Source organism: Neolamprologus brichardi, chromosome 23, assembly GCF_056152115.1.
Source record: "Neolamprologus brichardi isolate AB-2024 chromosome 23, ASM5615211v1, whole genome shotgun sequence".
In the NCBI taxonomy this organism is placed as follows: Eukaryota; Metazoa; Chordata; class Actinopteri; order Cichliformes; family Cichlidae; genus Neolamprologus; species Neolamprologus brichardi.
The window spans coordinates 3,446,123-3,464,551 of NC_142125.1; the positions used below are offsets into that span (position 1 = coordinate 3,446,123).

At 42.4% G+C, this 18,429-nt stretch overlaps 1 protein-coding gene across 2 annotated transcripts; it reads right to left on the minus strand.

Moving 5' to 3' along the window:
- Nucleotides 1-1,194: 1,194 nt before the first annotated feature.
- Nucleotides 1,195-16,008, minus strand: ankrd24 (ankyrin repeat domain 24). 2 transcript variants are annotated; one of them, XM_087835931.1, is made up of 22 exons: nt 15,702-16,008; nt 15,400-15,468; nt 13,584-13,714; nt 13,079-13,167; nt 12,932-12,996; nt 12,746-12,803; nt 12,502-12,572; nt 12,315-12,421; nt 11,416-11,588; nt 10,419-10,492; nt 9,939-10,058; nt 9,687-9,806; nt 9,434-9,563; nt 9,091-9,269; nt 7,753-7,916; nt 6,514-7,295; nt 6,095-6,411; nt 5,233-5,466; nt 3,952-4,128; nt 3,707-3,868; nt 3,360-3,425; nt 1,195-1,572 (listed from the first exon to the last, which is right to left on the minus strand). In XM_087835931.1, the coding sequence occupies exons 2-22, from the start codon at nt 15,433-15,435 to the stop codon at nt 1,504-1,506; spliced, it is 3,324 nt and encodes a 1,107-aa protein (XP_087692057.1). In that variant the 5' UTR covers nt 15,436-15,468; nt 15,702-16,008; the 3' UTR covers nt 1,195-1,503. The 2 variants fall into 2 exon arrangements, with proteins under 2 accessions (XP_087692057.1, XP_087692058.1); XM_087835932.1 differs by lacking the exons at nt 10,419-10,492; nt 15,400-15,468; nt 15,702-16,008 and adding exons at nt 10,770-10,790; nt 13,969-14,049 and having other exon boundaries at nt 9,939-10,066.
- Between the last annotated feature and the right edge of the window lie 2,421 nt (nt 16,009-18,429).

Consider the following 18,429-nt stretch of genomic DNA (forward strand, 5'->3'; position numbering starts at 1 on the left):
ACAGAAGATGGCAGCACTGCATGCACAAGGATGCCAGCTGCCGTTAAACCCCGAAGAAGAAGAAACTGTCCCAGAATTCATAGCGCAACCCTGCTCAGTTTCCAACAATGGCGGCAGCTATTTAGTTTTAATGTTAGTTTTATTATTGTTTCTGGGTCACAAAATAAACGTTTAACATATTTTCAGGCGGGAACTTCAAATATCTGCTCAGTTTATCAAGACACCACATATTTTCAAAACCGCTCCGACGTTTTCGGAGATGTCTGTTAGCCACTAGCTCGATAGCTAGCCGGGGTTCAAGGCTCACTAGAGCCCGTGAGAACACCGGCAAATCATTTTCAAACCCACCGCTGTCTTTCGCTACTCAGGTTAAACATATATGAGTCACTTAGATAACTTAAAAATGTTATTGTTTGGCTTTTTTCAGTATTTTATTTGTTCCTGAGTAAATCGGTTTGGCTGAGATTAAAGTTATAGTTTTTACACAGCTGAATAAACATCAAGCAGACAGCTGATTATCAGAAGTGTGAGATGCTCAAGAATATACTCCGGTGTCCCGTTATATTTTAGATAGCAAGGAGTTTATTAAACTTCACCGAAACAATCTGCAAATTTCATTAAAATGTAATAAACTATCATCTTGTCTTTATTGTTAGTTAGCACATACCTTAAACACTTAAAGCTGTAAGCTAGTGATAGTTATATAAGAGCAGATGCTGCTGGTGCAATAAGCTGTAGTTTTATGTTCAATGGATGATGATCTGATTAGTCAACTAATCGCAAAAATAATCTGTGACTAGTCGACTATCAAAATAATCGTTTGTGGCAGCCCTAGTATGCACGTATTTCAGGTGTCTCTAGCTTCTTTAATGTATGTGTATGGCTGCTGCAGAGGGTCATGGATCAGGATGTCCAGAACAGCATGCTGGCTTACATACTGTGTTTTAAATATGCATTTGACATATTACTATGCATTTTTCTCACACACTCCATATTATGGTTACTGGAATGGATCCTATATTTGTGTGCTAACGTATCGGGTCCACAGTTAATCCCAGAGTCACTCAAAAACAGATGAATGGCAGTATAGGCTGTGGACTCTGAAGCCCAGTGTGTGCTCAGTCAACCGACACTCTTTGATGGATCACTTTAAAAAGAACACAGTGAACCGCACAGAATTTATCTTCTTTTTTTTAATTAAAACTATTATGTAAAAAAAACAAACAAGTCAATGCGTCTGGTATCATCTAAATATCCACTCTGTCACATTCAAATTCTGCTTTCATAAACTCCTCACATACTACACAATAAAGGCACTCCATGTTCCATTTTTCTATCGGTTGTTTGGGTTACTACATTACAAGCATGCAGCTATACCTGACCACAGATCAGTTGTATTTGGCTTTATACTGGGTACTGGTCCCACAGGCTGCTGTGATAGAGCTGCTGTGCTGCCCTGTAGAGGGGACTGGAGCTGAGAGAAACTTGCAGATGCTCTAAATTTCAGTGCCCCTGGTGTGTCATCTTCAGGATCTGGAGTAGCAAATGCTGCACCTCTTCATCCATGCGACCCTGTTGACAGACGATGATGCCATCTTGAAATGAAAGGTAACTGATACTGCAAATAGCAGTCTAAGATACTTGTATTTCCAGAAAAACAATGTTAACCACCAACTAGGGCTGGGCTATATCATACCATTCACGGTAATACCGGTGTAATTTTGGGCAACGATAGGAAAATGACATATCGCGATAGAATATGGGTAAAACGCGCATGCACTGTGCCTATGTTTACATACGCACATGGCAGCGACACAGAATGAGAAGAGCGAAAGCAGATCGTTGAATGAAACGGATGAACCAGAACTGGTTTGTAAAAATGCTGCAACTTCAGTGGTGTGGAACTGCTTTAGCTTTCGTCCGTCAGATACACAACAAAGCACTATTTTTGGTAGAGCATGCTAGCGGGCCGTCGTTATTACCGTATTGTTTGGAAAATACGGCACACTTAAAATCAATCCTTTGATTTTTCTGAAAGTTGACAGTGCCCCTTATAATCCCGTGTGCCTTGTGTATGAATTCTGGTTGTGTTTACTGACCTCGAAACGATTTTATGTACACGGCGCTCGAAAATCTGTCAAATGTTTTAGTACGACTTTGCTAAGCTACGAAGCCGCACCGCTTGATGGATTGTCGGAGCATTACGGCTATTGTAGGCGGAGCCTCGCGGAGTGATACGTACTGTGCTTCAACATAATATTACCGTATTGTGTGTGTATAACCTCTTTTTAAGTTTTGTGGATATTATACATGGTTATGCTGAGGATATGTCGGCCAGTTTCCGCTGGAAACGGCTTTTGGTTAAACTGTCAGCAAGGAATTTGCACTGTTACATTTTTATATAACTTTAATGCACATAAAAAACAGCTGCTTGTTTAAGTGAAAATACATTGATGGGTTTTTTGCACTAATAAAGTTGTGGAGTTGTAAAGTATTTTGTCTAGTGTCAATTATATCGTCAGTTATATCGTTATCGCAAATTTTCAAATGTATTTCGTGATAAAGATTTTTGGCTCTACCACCAACTAAACATTACAATAACTGTCCCATTTTAAGAGAGGCATCAAGAAGACAATTCCTACCTGCTAAAAGCATTAAAGGTAAGCAACTATGCAGCCAGCTCAACAACATAGAACAATAAATTATAGCTAGCATGCCAAAAGGTAACAACAAATGTCTACATTTGTTGTGGTAGAGAAATATGATGAAGCTACTGGGAAAAAAATAGAAATTTGAGTTCCTTTTCTTTAAAACCTCGTCTGAAATTATGCTTTGCTCAGAAAGATGACAGACACATTTTTATCTATTTATTTATTTATTCATCTGTCTTAAATTATATTTATTTTTTATCATTTAAGACAGATGAACTGAACACTAAAAATCACTGTGATCTAGATAAATCAACTGAACTGACCCCTCAGGCTCCTATTAGATATACCTTTGGTATCAATTTGACATCGACTTTGAGGTCAAGGTCACTGAGATCTAAATTTGTCTGAGATTTATAGTAGATACACCTTTGTATCAGTTTGAAACTCCTATGTTGCATCATTCTGGAGTTATCACACTCATAAACGTGTGTGTTAACGTTGCCTGCCTGGCAGGATGACTACAGTACTCTGTCTTTTACAGCTGAGGGTTAAAAAGTCCGAACAACAGGGTCAACAATGTGTACGCACGTGATGTAATTATACAAAGACTGCTGTGGTGTGATCCAAAGTAGACACACACGCAAACAAATCCTCAACAAATTTCCATTTCAGTCCTAATTGTTGTGCATATGAGTGCACTGAACTGACCTGCACAGCTGCCAGTAAGTGTGAGCGGTATACAGTCACCACTTGTTTGTGCTTTCTCTCCCAATCCTGCAAAAAAAGACATTATTATCATATTACAGTACAAATCTGTCTACAACCCAGTCAGGCCTTTCCAGTCATCAAGTGTAGATCTTTTAACTGTTCCCAGAATTAGATCCAAGTGCACTAAAAGCTGACTTCAGTTATTGTGGTTGTGTTCATTTGAATAAGCTCCCTGCTGGCCTCAGATCAATTATATCTATCCAAACATTTAGAAGGAAAAACCAATCAAAACCTTTTTATTCGTCCAGACTTATGAGTACATTTTCATGTTGAGTCTAATAGATCACCTGGAGCTGTTGAGTGAGGATGGCGATCCTATTCTGCAGAGCCATTTGCTGTCCAGGGTTACCGTGATGGGTTGATGAGGAGGAAGAGGTGATTCCGAGAGGAGGCGAGAGAGCACCCAGGGCCTCTTTCAGTCGGAACACCTCCTTTGACAGCTCTGTTATCTGCACACACATTGAACACATCACTTTTCACAACCTTGTTCTTCAAGAGCAGCCGTGAACTTCATGAACAGCTAGCATCTCACCTTGCGGTCCTTCTCTTTCACGAGGCTCTGCGATTCCTGGATGTCTTTGTGGAGTTCCTGGATATGGGTCGACTGGGCTTGTAGTTCAGCAAGTTGTTTTTGAACGGTGGCGAGCTGCGACTCTGCGACCTGCCGCTCACTCTTGTTAAAGAGTGCCTCCCTTTGTACCTGGAATACCTGCAGTAGACAAATAATCCCAACAGTCTCATCCTGCCTCTTAATAAAAACAAATCTCTGCATTTAACCGTTTAGTTTATTATTTAAATGCAACAGCAGATGTGAAGGAAAATTCAATTTGGAGTGTCACTAAAGTGAGATTAGATGTACTTTATTTATCCCACGTTTGGGAAGTTAATTTTTTTACAGCAATTAAAATCACTTAAATGCAAAAATATATAATAAAAACTTAAATTAGTAGGATAGTTGTATTGCTTTCTGCTGTTTTGTTATATTTTGAATTGGTACTGCACAAGCAAATTTAGTACATGACTCAGTACACATAAGGATGGGTCATTGCAGCAAAAAGAAGTACAGAAGTAATGGAGTGGGACAGCGGTCCCCAACCTTTTTTGCGCCACGGACCGGTTTATGCCCGACAATATTTTAATGGACCAGCCTTTAAGGCAGCGGTCCCCAACCCCCGGGCCTCGGACCGGTACCGGTCCGTGAGTCGTTTGGTACCGGGCCACGAGAGTTGAGGCTCAGGTGTGAAATGTATAGTTTTCAGGGTTTTTATCGGTTTTCAGTGTTATTTTGTTATCGTTTTTATCGTTTACTCGGTTTTCCTGGGTCTTTTCACGTGTGTTATGAATAAATTTTCTTTTTTTGGTACCGGTACTAGTTTTATTTTGTTGTATTCATCCGCGACACCTTAAAGGCCGGTCCATGAAAATATTGTCGGGCATAAACCGGTCCGTGGCGCAAAAAAGGTTGGAGACCGCTGCTTTAAGGTGTCGCGGATAAATACAACAAAATAAAACTAGTACCAGTACCGAAAAAAAGAAAGACCCAGGAAAACCAAGTAAACGATAAAAACGGTAACAAAATAACGCTGAAAACCGATAAAAACCTTGAAAACTATACATTTCACACCTGAGCCTCAACTCTCGCGGCCCGGTACCAAACGACTCACGGACCGGTACCGGTCCGAGGCCCGGGGGTTGGGGACCGCTGGAGTAGGATAATGTAAAGGCAGGCAGGAGGGCATCAAGGCCCACGGCTACTGCTGCTGTTGCAAACAATAACATCTGAGGTCTCACATAATATCATAGACACACAGACCTCAGTGCAGGTCTTCTCGTGTTTCCGAGTAAGATCGTTGAAACGGGCCGTGACGGCGTTGATCTCAGCCTGCAAAGAGAGCCGAAGGGCCTCGTGATCCTCCTTAGAAATCAGACCCTGTTCTGCAGCCTTCTGGGATTTCAGCTCTCTCAGTTCCATCTCCTTCTCACTCAGAGCATCCCGAGCTGCTGCTGCACCGCTCTCACTTTCCTGCAGGGCGTGCTGGAGCTCTGCCTGTGAGACGAGCCGGGATTAACTGAAGAGTTTTATTCCGTCTGACCATGTGTGCATTTAAAACAAACTTCTAAAATGTGGAAATTCAATATCAGTATTATTATCATTATATGCCATTTAATAATATGCAAGATGGCAAGGTTCATTAACAAGGGATCTGTTTGTTCAAGAGTTGTGGCTGAATAAAATTAAAAGCAGAAGGAGAAGTCAACTAAAAGCTCTCACTTCTCTCCATACCTCAATAAACAATTTAAAGAAACTGCAAATGCCCATTTTGTAATTCATTGTATTTAATATTAAAGATTTTTCAGGAAAAATGGAGGCATCATTCAGGCCCTGAAGTTTCATGCTTCAGATAAAATGTATTAATTTTCACTGCAGGCAGATTCACTCACAATTAGCTTTTTACAGAACAATTACAGCAACTTATTACTGTATATTGTGTATGTGAGTTAAGGTGATGAAAGAATGTGAACCTGTCCTTTAAAAGTGGAGGAGATGGTTTTCCTTCCATTTATCAACAAGCGAGTCTATATTTAACATATTTAAGAAGAGCTCGGCCTTATCAGCTACTTTTGATCACTGACCTTTTGATCTGTTATTATCATATTTGTACATTTCTGCTGACCTTGACTTTCTCATGCTCCTCTTTGGGAATGGCATCCTGCATGGCCTGCAGTTTAGCCTCCAGTGAGGCAGCCTGCTCCTCAGCGTGGCCCCGAAGGGTTTTTTCTTCCTGGAGCTCCTGCAGTGTCTGAGCGAGTTGTTCTGACACCGCAGACAGCGCCTCTTTGTGTTTCACAAGTGGCACCGTGTCCTTCAGCTGCAGGGCGTCCTGTGCCCGGCTCTCTCGCTCGGCGCACAGACAATCCAGAGCCTGAGCCGCTTCCTGCCTCGCTACTTCAAGTTCTTCTCTCACTGCTGCTAAGGAGCGTCTGGAGTGCTCTGATTGGACAGAGGCACAAATAATAACACGTGAACTCAACCTGTGAACTAAATACAATGGCTTTCTACTCATGCAAAATGACATCGCATTATCAGTTGTACCTGATATGACTGAGGGCTCTGAACTCTCTGAATGCTCTTCCTCCTCTTCATCTTCCTCTTCTCCGTGTGGTGGAGGTCTGAGTCTCTCCAGCTCCAGGAGGGCATCGTTGAGCCTTCTAGCCACATCCGCCCTCTCCCTTGCCAGCTGCTCACACTGGAGTCCCAGATTCACCTGCACCTCCTCCAGCTCCGAGCGGGGCACACATTTCCTCAGTTCTCCCTCCAGCTCGTGCAAACGCTCCTGAAGGCGATGGACCTGATCTCCATCTCCTGCTCCGCCTCCATCTTTTTCTGATAACCTGCTCTCTGCCAGGGCTGCCTCCAACTTAGCAACTTTGTCACGTAGGCACTTCACTGTTTCTGGATCTATTTTGTCTTCTTTCTCCTCTTTCTCCTCTTCCTCTTTCGTAGACTCCTTCTGGGCCAGAGCAGCCTGGAGTTCCTTTACTTTCTCTGTCAGCTGTTTGATTATGTCACTGTCCGAATTGCTCTGACCCCCAGCCTCACCCGTTCTTTTAGAAAGCTCCTCCTCCAACTCTGTCACCCTGGCTCTCAGCTGCTCTGCCTCCTGGCTCGGGCCCTCCTCTGAAGCCCCAGCACCTGCTGCAGCAATATCCCCTATACCACACTCCACAGAAAGCACCCCGACACGCATCTGCTCCTTTAGCTCCTCCAGCTCAGATTTGGAAGAGGCCAACTGCTCCTCCAGCTCACGCAGCTTCTCCTTCAGAGCTGCTGTGTTCTCTGAATCTGCAGCTCCTCCCTGAGAGCGCTCATCGTCACTGCAAAACAACAGAGACTTGAAGTGAAATTAGGAAAACATGCTAGATTCATATGAGTGAGACATTTAGTTATTACAGAAAACAACAAGCACACAAGGTGATGTCCTCAAAAAACAAAAAAACCCAAACGTAATTATAAATATTTAGCCTTTATGAAAACAAGTGACATACAGCTTATTGTTAAACAAACAAGGGTGTAAATGAGTGACTGCTTCAGAATTAGACAACACTCTCTCTGTGTATTATTGAAGTGTTTTGTTGCTTAGCTGCAACACAAATGAGGTTTTATATTCAAAGAAAAATAATACACATGATGCAACAGCAGTCATGAAACCTTATTAGTCATGAGGACTCAATTTGTAAACAAGCACATTTTAGACTAAAGGCCAGAGCCAGTGAACGGGAACTCTTCCTGTGATTCCAGTTTGAAGTGGTAGTATTTCAAATAAATGCTTACTGCTGCTCTTCCACACTTGAAGCCTCTGCTGAAGCCTGGGCCTGAGAGAAGCGCTCCTGAAGGGTTTCATACTCTTTTCTCAGGGTTTCATACTGAACGAGAGGCACAAAGTCCGAACTGGAGGTCTGCATGTCTGTGTCATCCTTCTCGAACATCTCCAACATCTGTACACAACACAGGTGAAACTACAGCTTATTAAAAACTGTTAGGGTCCCCGGGGTCGTCGACCCAGTGTTTTGTGTTTTTGGTTCTTTGATTTTGTTATTTCATTATATTCTAGCGTTGCTTTATGGGTTTAAGAATTATTCTTAGTTTAGGTTCTCTGGGTGGGGTTTGGTTAGAGTTTTAGTGTTCTGGTTTTCTGTCTGCAGTATCCCCACGTCCAGTCAGTGTCTGTGTCTGCCCTGGTCTCACGCCTCTGTTCCCTTTGTTATAGTGCTTGCCTGTGAGTCTGTGTTTTGTTTCCTGTTTTACTTTGAAAGTCCATGTCTCATGTTAATACGTCTGCTTTTGCTTCCCCTTGTCTCGTTAGGCCTGATTTGCCCCAGCTGTGTCTCCCTCCTGTTGCCCATTCCCTGATTGCTCCCTCTGTGTATTTAAGCCCTGTGTTTCAGTTTGTCAGTGTCGCGATCTACTCTTATCTACCCTCATTCATGCTGTGTTACGTTTTGCCATCCAGCAATAAAGCTGAGTTTTGGAAGTACACTTTTGCCTGTCGAGGAGTTTGGAGCACTTTGGGTCCTTTTCCTGCCTTCACACAGCCGTTACATGACAAAAACTCAGTTAGCTTCAATATGTGAGCCCAACAGAATGTGCACAGAAAATTCAGGTAGTGTCGTTAGAGTACCACGTTTTTGTGACAGTGTGAGCACATGAGCATATACTGCCAGTTCAATTCGATTTTACTTCAGTTTATTTAAGTCTTTATTGAGTTTGGACTTGTGGGGAATGAACAATCACACTATAACAGAATGCTTCATAAAACCATCAGCACTAATAAGCTCTGATTAACTTCAACTAGCATAGAACGCCTGCAAAATGCCTCCATGTCTACTGCAAATCTGATGTTGCTGTGGTCTATTTATACCTAAATAAACTAACTGCCTGGTACATTAGTGCACCAAAGTGAAGCATCCCAAAGTTTAAGTGGTCATGACTAATGCTTGAATGAAGGACACTCGGCAACTCTTGAAACAGAATCTTCATCTCCTGCCAGGGAACCAATTAATACACTTTTGACTACCAATTTATCTTTGTTAATGAGTCAACATGTCTGTGCATGTGTGAGAGTAGGTACTTATGCATTAGCTGTGTATTTATGCATTTATGCTGCCTGACCTGAACTTTCAGAACAAGTTCAGCATTCTGGGAAGTAAGTTCCTCTATTTGTTTATGCAGCTCAGCAACAGCTCCTGGGTCTGCAGGGGCAGGAGAGGGGCTGACTGAGTCGATGTCCGTTTGAGAAGAGACCTCATCCTGAGCAGGGGAGGCTCTGGAGCACTTGGAGAGCAGCTTTTCTAGAGCGAAAGTTAAAAAGAAACAAAGACAAAAATAAATCAGCATGACTCCCTGACATGAAAGATGTAAGAATACCCAAGTGGCACAGCAATGACACCGGCATGAGGCTCATGCACGCTCTGTGTGTGGGACGGGAACGTTCACAAATACTTGGATCGCATACCTGGGAAGTCCAGCATTTCATCCAGGTCCTCAGAGTCACTCGCCCCAATACCATGGACTGCTTTCAGTTCCTCAAGCAGTTTGTCCCTCTCTGCCTCTGCCTCCTCCAGACGTTTCTTTAGTTGGGAAAGCTAGTGAGCAAACACACATAATATTAGCCACTGCAGTTGCATTCAAGTACAATTTCAATCACTCAAGGTTTAAACAAAATAAGGGAATGCACGCAAAGCATTAAGGAGACTCTTGTTCAGTACCTCCTCCAAGGCAGAGAGGGCACTCTGCTGCTGCTGCTCCAAGGCTTTGATCTTCTGGAGCAGACGGCCTCTCTCCAGACGCAGCCGCCGAATCTCCTCAAACACCTCCTCGTCTTCAGCCTAAAACAAAACAAGCAAAAAACAAAAACAACCCGACACAAAATAATTCAACCAATAATAGTCTGCCTTTTATGTTAAGATAAAGGAAGAAACCCTTAAAAGCCAAATAAGAACCAACATTACAGCGCTAACCTGGGGTGACTGCTGGGCTTCTTGAGGCTGGGGAGAGGGAGGTGGGGACTGGGACTGATGGGGCTCTGGAGAGTGGGCAGGAGGAGCTGAACTCTGGGACTTTTGGGAAGGTGGCACGCCCTGCATTTGTGAGATTAGCAAAAAAATCAAGAGAATCACATTACACAGATCAATCAACAATCCAGTTAATGTCTTGAGAAGCAATGTTGTAGCTTAGAGATTTCAGCAAAGAAATGATGGTACAATTAGTATGAACAGGGACACCTGCTAATTTTTTCAGAGTGCCAAGTGGAGCTGTAAACTAAAAATTCAGTCACATCTTTTTATTTCCTACAGTCAATCAAAAGAAAATCTTACGTGTAACATATCTCAAGTTTTAAACTAATATCGCTTCATGTTTAGGGTACAGGAGATACTGTAAGTGCTGACAACACTGAACAGAGAAATGTTTCCTGCCCACTAACATGTTTCTTACACTACCTGAAGAGGAGACCGAGGTGGTGGAGGAGCTTTCCGTTTGCGGGGGGTAGTCCCCCCTTGCACTGATGAAGCGGCTGAGGGGGTTTGGGAAGGCTGCATTGAGGTGAGAGGGTGATAACAAGCAAGCAAAGATCAAACTCAACTTAAAAAACAAACAAAAGGGAAAAATGGAGAAAATCAAGATGAGACAAAAGGTCGGCAACTAAAGAGAAAGAAAGCCAACAAAAAGAAAGCAGCACAAAACAAAACAATGACCTCATATTGGAAAACATGCACAATATGATTGCCAAAGTGAGCCATGATCTCATTTATGGAAGGAGTGATGCAGCACAAGAATATGCAACATTACCTCCTCCCCTGCGCCCTCAGAGACTATGTATGCATAGGGAAAGAAACATTAAAGCACTTAAACCTCATCCGCACAGAGACTCAGAAAACAGCTAGAAAAACATGCAGACAATGCCCTGAAATCGCTTTCTAATATGCAGTTTACACGGGTGCCATTCATGTATTATGTAGTAAATCTATGAAAATCTCTCAAATTATTATGAACCAATGTAGCCAGGCATCATGTGCACACCAAATTACCTCCTTCATCTTCTCAAAAAAAAGTCAAACATCTGTTTTCCATGTAGCCTATCAGCAAAGTCTTTGTTGAGAGATAAAAGCGGAAGCAGCCCCACTTTACAATCACGCCCAGCTGTCCTTCTGATCCACTTCCCTCTATTACAGTTGTTTTCCAAAGAGGGCAATGAGAATGTCTGGATCTGGAACATCACAGCAACTCAAACCATACTCATACTCTGGGTCTGATTATCTCTGGAAAGTCGCTGTGTACCATGTGTTACAGTAGGGATCAGAGTAGCTGTGTTTTCACCATTCCCAAACATTCAGCAATTTGATTGATTATCTGAGCTGCACTACTGAGACAGGTCTTTTGAGATCTTAGAACAAAAGCAAATGCAAACACTACTGAAAGCAGACTTGGGCCTCATACCTGAAGGTACTCCATCCTGCAGCATCTCAATGATACGTTGGTTGCCTGTGGTTACGCTGTAGTCGGTAGCTTTGTGTTCGAGGCCGTCGACCAGCTGTGTGTTGGCCCCACCTCTCAGCAGAGCCTCCACAGTCTCAACGCTGTCACTCTCACAGGCCAGCATCAACGCAGACCTGTGACCCCACACAATATATAATTACAAGGTAATAAAAAAATACTTACGATGAGGAATGCAATACAAAAAGAAACTACAGAAGTATTAGAGAATGTTTATTTCTTTCCAGGCCTTCACTTACATATTGTGCATCTCGTTTGGCATGTCAATCATTGCAAAATAAAATATGCTAAAAAAGGGCGCAATGGTTCATTTTGTTCAAAGTTTCCAGTTATAAAAGTCAGGATGTGTTTTGAAAAACAAAAAACAAACACACTGCAGGACACTCAATATGAAGCAGAAAATACTGCAGTTTTTCTTTTTATGCCAAAATTGTGTCTTTTCCCTTGTTAATTTTAACCAGAGGACTGTTCTCTAGTAATCCTCTCCAAGGGGCCATCTAAAGCCAACCCGAAAGCTGTTGCCCCAGCTGGAGATCCTGACCTGCATCCCTCCAAATCTCTCGACTACTGGAGTAATTCTATGGGAATCCTTTCTGCAGACCCAGACTGCTGTGAGAGTAATCCTGTGGAGATTTTATTTTTGTTCTAGCTCAGCTAGAGGGTTCTAGTGGTTTCATGACACTTTCTATTGATGTGAAATTCCAACCTGTTTGACACTTCAGTCATTGCATCTATAAAGATTTCAAGAAACAGGAAATGAAGGCCCAAGCAGTCATACCACTGCCTCACCAAGCCGTGCAAGGAAAACAATATTTGGGATACTATCAATAACAGTTCACTACCTTCCTTGATTATCTTGTATGTTTGCATTTGCACCTCGACCCAATAGAAAGACACACAGTTCCACTCTACTCATCTGGGCTGCCAATATCAGAGGGGTGGCCCCGTCCTGGAAAAAAATAAATAAAAATAAAATTAATTTTTGGTCAGCAAAGACAGCAAACCAAACAGCTAAATTGTCAAACTTACAGTGTCCTGGGCATCCAGATTGGCTTTAAAGTCCCACAGGGTCTCAGTGCAGGACATGCAACCACTGACCGCTGTGAGTATAACCAGCGTTCAGGCGATTAAAAGTTTGCATATAGTACGTTTTGCAATGACGTGATTAAATTCAACTGAATTTCTAAACAGAACGATCAATAAAATCTTGTAATAAGCAAACTGTTACAGAATTAAATAAACTGGTGTAATAATTTTATGCTGTAACAGTGACCTGCAAGATGGAGTGGTGTCCTTCCAATGCTGTCCGTGCAGTCTACCGCCATTCTTTCCTGTTAGAGGAAACAAGCACGCATCATTGGTAACCGGATAAATATTTAAAATAATGGCTATTATTTTTATTAATGATTTCAATAATTAATTGATTAGCTATGGTGTCATTGTTGGGTTTTTCTTTTACCTGTAACAGTCTCTTTAAGCACTCAGACTGGCCATTTTTGGCTGCAAGATGAAGGGCGCTGAAGCCTGCAGTTAGACAGTTACAGGTATTTTATAAACAGCCCTGTGGTTTACAGGAACTATGTTTCTGTTTAATAAAATCCCTCACCAGCCCCATCAGTGACGCTGATGTCTGCACCATGAGAGATGATAACCTCCAGACAATCTAGCCGGCCTCGGGATGCAGAGAGGTGAAACCTGTCAGGAGAAACAGGACATGCCACCACATCTTACAGGTGAGAGGATAAAAATAAAAATGGCTTTTATATCTGTATTTCTATTGCAAAATGTCACAATTAGTGATCCTTCTCATCGGTTAAGTTTCAGCTCAAGATTCTAGTTTTATTTACACTTGTGGTCATAGATTGACATTCCCTAATTATGGGCACGAATGTGACGGTAATTTAAGGTTTTTAAGGATTTCTTTGGACAGTTTTAATTGTCTAAGGTGCACTTTTTGGTAACTGTTGGTAAGTTTCTGGCACAGCTGATATTTGACCACTCTTCTTGGCATAAATGGTAGAGTTCATTTGAACTGGTTGACTTCCTGGTACTACCTGGCTACAAATTTTCAACAGAGTTGAAGGCACAGCAAACTTAGGGACTCAACTTACGCCGACTTGCCCTCAGCATCCAGCTTGGTAGGACAGAGACCTTTTTTGACAATGAGAGCTGAGACTTTATCGGGTTCATTCTGCTCCACAGCCTGCAAGAGCCTTTCATCACTCTTACTCCAGTCCTGACTCTGAGGGGGCCAAAACAGAGAACAGGTCACCACGAAAACTGATACCGTACCACTTCTCTTGCCATTCAACACAACAGATGACTGAGAAATATGGAGCAGTTAGAATGGACAACTAGTGATAATGATCCAGTAAAGAAAAGAAAAACACAACAAAGACAACAGAGCACAACAATTTTATAGTTTATGCAAAATAACTTAAAATTATAAACTACGGAGGCAAAAAAAAATCACTTGTATTTCTATTTGATACCTACTGGCAGCGGTAGCAGGCTGAAACAAGGACAGAACCTCTTCATCAGGCTATAAACAGGCTGTTGAGGATCCATGCTGCTAACAGGGTGTCACGCACAACTAAATGCAGCTACAGTATACGAAGCCACTGCTGTGTTTCCTATCAGACAATACACACTGCCACCTGGCTTCATAACAATACAAACACACTCCAAATGATCGAGAAAAAAAATCAGCTACTCCTGAGTTTCTTTAAGCTACCCTTTAGAGGTCAGAGCAAAAACACAGCAAAGCTCTACCTACCAGACAATTTATGCTCTCGTGAAATCATACCTCCGGTGAAAACGAAGGACTGTCACACATAAACTGTGACGCATGTACACATAACACAGCTATTTTCTGTCCTCCCTCTCCGCATTTAAAACAACATCCTTTCGTCCTGCTCCAGCTGCTAGCAGAATCGTAACAGTCTATCCACTGCACCACACACTCTCCCTCCTTTCCTCACTGCCCTCCTTTCTCTAACCTAACATTTTCTCTTGTGCCTTCCTCTCTATAGCCACCTCATTTCTTTTCTTCATTAGTTTTTTTTTTTTTTGCCAGGTCTTCCAACAGTACCCCTTGACGTCAGCGTCACAGATCTGTGCCTCTGCAGCTTCAGAGTAGGGCCTGTGCGATGTGAGGACTCAGCAAAAACGGGAAAAGGGAGCTGGATAAGCTGCACGCTGCTCTGCAGGTTTGGGACGTCATTTATAGGGAACGGGGGGAAACCAAGACACACAAACACAAATAGGTACAAACCACAACAACAGGACAGCCCGAACTAGCCATTTTACCTATCTGGCCTCTTGGAGTGTTAAGTTATACTCCACACAGTCTCACCTAAAGAGGTAACCTTCATTGCCACTAAGTCAGGGTGATACAGCACAAAGAAAAGCCTATAATTGTTCTAAAAGCGTCACCACCATGAAAATGCTAACACAAGTAGTCTAGTTAGATAAACCAGCAACTTTCAGTGCAACCTATCAGTTTGAATCCACCACACTGCATCGAGTAGAGGATTGCTATAATTCTCTGTTGGTTCTTATTTAAAAAGTTAACATTTTAAACAGCTTTCATGTGAAAAAGGATAACAGCAGGATAATAGGAGCTATTTGTGTGTGCAGGTACATGTGAATAATTGAGGGCTACCTGAGATCTCTGGTTACAGCTGCAGTCTGGGGACAGTCCTGCCTTCCTGCTGCTCAGTGACACCAAATCCCACTGCCCCCCATTACACATACACACAGAAAGCAACCTGGGACTGTATAAATGACTACATAACACAGTCCAGTTCAACACCTTAACATTCATTTAAAAACCAAATAACTTGAAGCAGCATATCAGACAGGTGTGCTCCTTTAAAACATACCCACCTGTAAAACTCAAGATGCCACACAACAGATGGCTCTTACCTCAATCTTTTTAAATTTTGCTTTCAGGCTTTTCATAACGGTTGGACAGCCTTTGTCTAAACAGGTGCACTGCAAGGTAAGAATAAAAAAATAACTAAAGTTAAAATGCTAGTGTAATTCTCAGTGGGTCTTAAGGAGGGTTTGATTCATTTACCCATTACTCATCTCTCAATAGTGGACCAGCCACACGCTAAGTACTAAAATTTGGGGAGTACATAGGGAATGTACCACCAGGCTAGCATCAACACTAACGCAGTTCATGCAGACACACAATTACACAGCTGGAGAGACGTGCAGCCTACCTGTGGACGACCGTCTAGCTCCAGGTGAGGGTTTCATCTGTCCCACGAGCTCCTCGCGGCAAAATACTGAAGTCACTGCTGCCTGGCGGACAGCAAGAATGCGCCCGCCCTAATCGTAAATTAACCAATCAGCACTGCGGGAAACGCCGGATCAGCGTTTGATTGGAGATGATGGATGGCAACTTTGTTCTGTCGCGTGCAGCACAGCTAGCCAAAGGCAGACTTGTTCTAAAAGTTGTGGTTTCAAGAAGCGTAGAGAAGCAGAGACGAGCACAGACGTTTCATAGGGTGATGGTGACATTATCGAGGTATTACGTCATATATAATTTGTTGTTTTGTCGCTGTTTTCTGCTGCGGGAGTCTCCTTGTCTCACAGTTCAACGCGGGTAGTGGTAGCGGTGGGAAAGTTCCACAGTTTAGAAAATATTAGCCAATCACGGAAGGTAAACCTCACCAATGGCAACTCCGGAGGGCCCGACCCCGGAAGCAAACACCTTTATGCAATAAGAAAGAGTGAGGTGAGGGAAAATAGAATTTACCTTAATGTTACTGTATTACAGGTGCCACGTAAAGACTAGTGTGTGTTTTACTAGGCTGATTCGCATTACTGCGGTTTATTTTTGTTTTTTTGTTTGCAGTTGCCCTGTTCTTTGTCGTAACTGCATGATAAGTAAGTTAACTGTGGTTAAAGTGGGACATTGGTGTGCTCATCCTTATTAAAGAGCACATGCAATGCAATGCACACCAACCACCAAATGAGGGCAGTCGATGCAAGGCAGATGAAGCTATGGAAATCCGCTGCTTCTACAGGTCTGCTTTGCACCCCCCTCACTACCTCCTTTTTTCAAGGCAAACGCTTATGCTGACATTAAGATTAAACTCAAGGCTTTGATCTATGTGTGCATCACTGTGTATGTGTGAAACCTGTAGCATGTTTGTGTTTGCCAAATTTCATAAATGATAGCACATTGAAGCCAAAATCTGAGTGAAGCTTGGAGTTCAGAGGAAATGTCACCTCTATATTTAGCCCATTATAATGAGGCAGCCTTATTAATTCTATGAAAAGAAAAATACGGAGCTTCTTTTTCTGTTATGTAACTGCGGGTTTTTTGCATGGAAAAAAACTGCAGTCACTATTTACCTGTCTGATTGTGTGCCTGTCAGTCTGACTCTGATTTCATGTCGGTGAGAGATCCAAATTTTCCATTTTAGCTTTTCTCCCCTCTGCGCTCTCCACGTGTCCTCCTCTTGCTCACTCTGACAGCTTGCATATCTGTTCATCTCTGATTGTTCCCTCTACTGCTTAGTCTCTGTCTTTGAGTTCTGGCTTTCACCCTGGTCGGGATGGAAATAAAAAAAATAGATGTGTCCTCAATATGGTACTCGCTAGGGGGTTAGAGGAGGTGTTGGATTGAAGGGATTGTGCAGATGAAAAAAGGGGAAGGTGTGACTAAGGGGAGGGGGAAGAGAAGAGATATTACAGCTACAGTGAAAGATATGACAGGAGATAAAAATTCAAAGGTGGAAAAGAAAGGGCAGGGGAAGAGATATTGGGAGCTAGTAAAGCTCCAGGAAATAATGACAACCAAAAGATGGCTTTTTTCCGTTGTCATCTGGAAGAAAAGATTGTAGGTAATTTGATAACATGATTTTGTGGGGACGGCATATTTTTGTTAATAAATATATGGATCTAATTCCTATAAGATAAAACCTTTAGCACAATGCCCATATAATAACGACTGATTCTGAGACTACTTAAACCTCACAATGAGACTTTGTTTTCAACTCTGGAAACTTTCTTTTCCCCAATAAGAATAATGGCAGGCATTTAGTGGCTAGTGAAATTGAATCCCTTCTTCACATTTACTGCTTCACCGCTATAATTGATTTAAATCGGGCTGCAGGGCCCACAAAGATTTGCATTCACACTAATAAAGTGCACTCAGATTTCTTTCAGAAACACCTGGAGCCATGTTTTTGATCTCTTGACCCTCTTTGGGTATGGAGCCAGTACTTGGTAAACACTGGTGGAGACAGACTCAGTAGGCACAATGGCGGAGATGTAAAAAGCTAGATGGGATAATGTTGATGGCTGTGCTGATAGTGTGGTGGGGGTGGATTCTAGCTTGCTGACCTCATCCTTTCTCTCTCACCCCTGGGAGAAAGTGAGCTCATAAAGAAAGAGGCATTTACGGTCTTTTAACAGACTTATATGGTCCTTAACCGCTATTGCACACAATCCAATTTTCCTGCCTGTGCAGAGGATGATGTGACATTTGTGAGAGGATGAAACACATTCAGAGAGGTCAGTAAGGATTAGAAGAGAAGATGAAACACAAACATCCTTAAGTTTTTCCTCAGAGTGGATGGGACTTGATGCCTTTTGGCATCTTGTTTGTGTGGTAGGGCTTTCTTTTGTTTGGTCCCTACAACCCTGATCATGTTGTCAACTGCGTGGGAAGCAGATGACATTTTCAGTACTATTAGTGCGTTTGAAGTTCCCAGTTGTTAAAGGCAAAATCATTTAACTTACCTAGACTGACGCTGAAACATTAAAATTGTCCAATGATGTCATGCGAATAAATAATGCACAAGTTTGGATGACATTCGTGCGAGGTGGGTTTTTTTTTATTTATTTATTTCAGCTCCTGGATCCTCTTTAAGAGGATGCAGCTATTGTTGAAGCATGTGCGATGTGCAGATATTTCAATGAATGAACGGTCGGCTG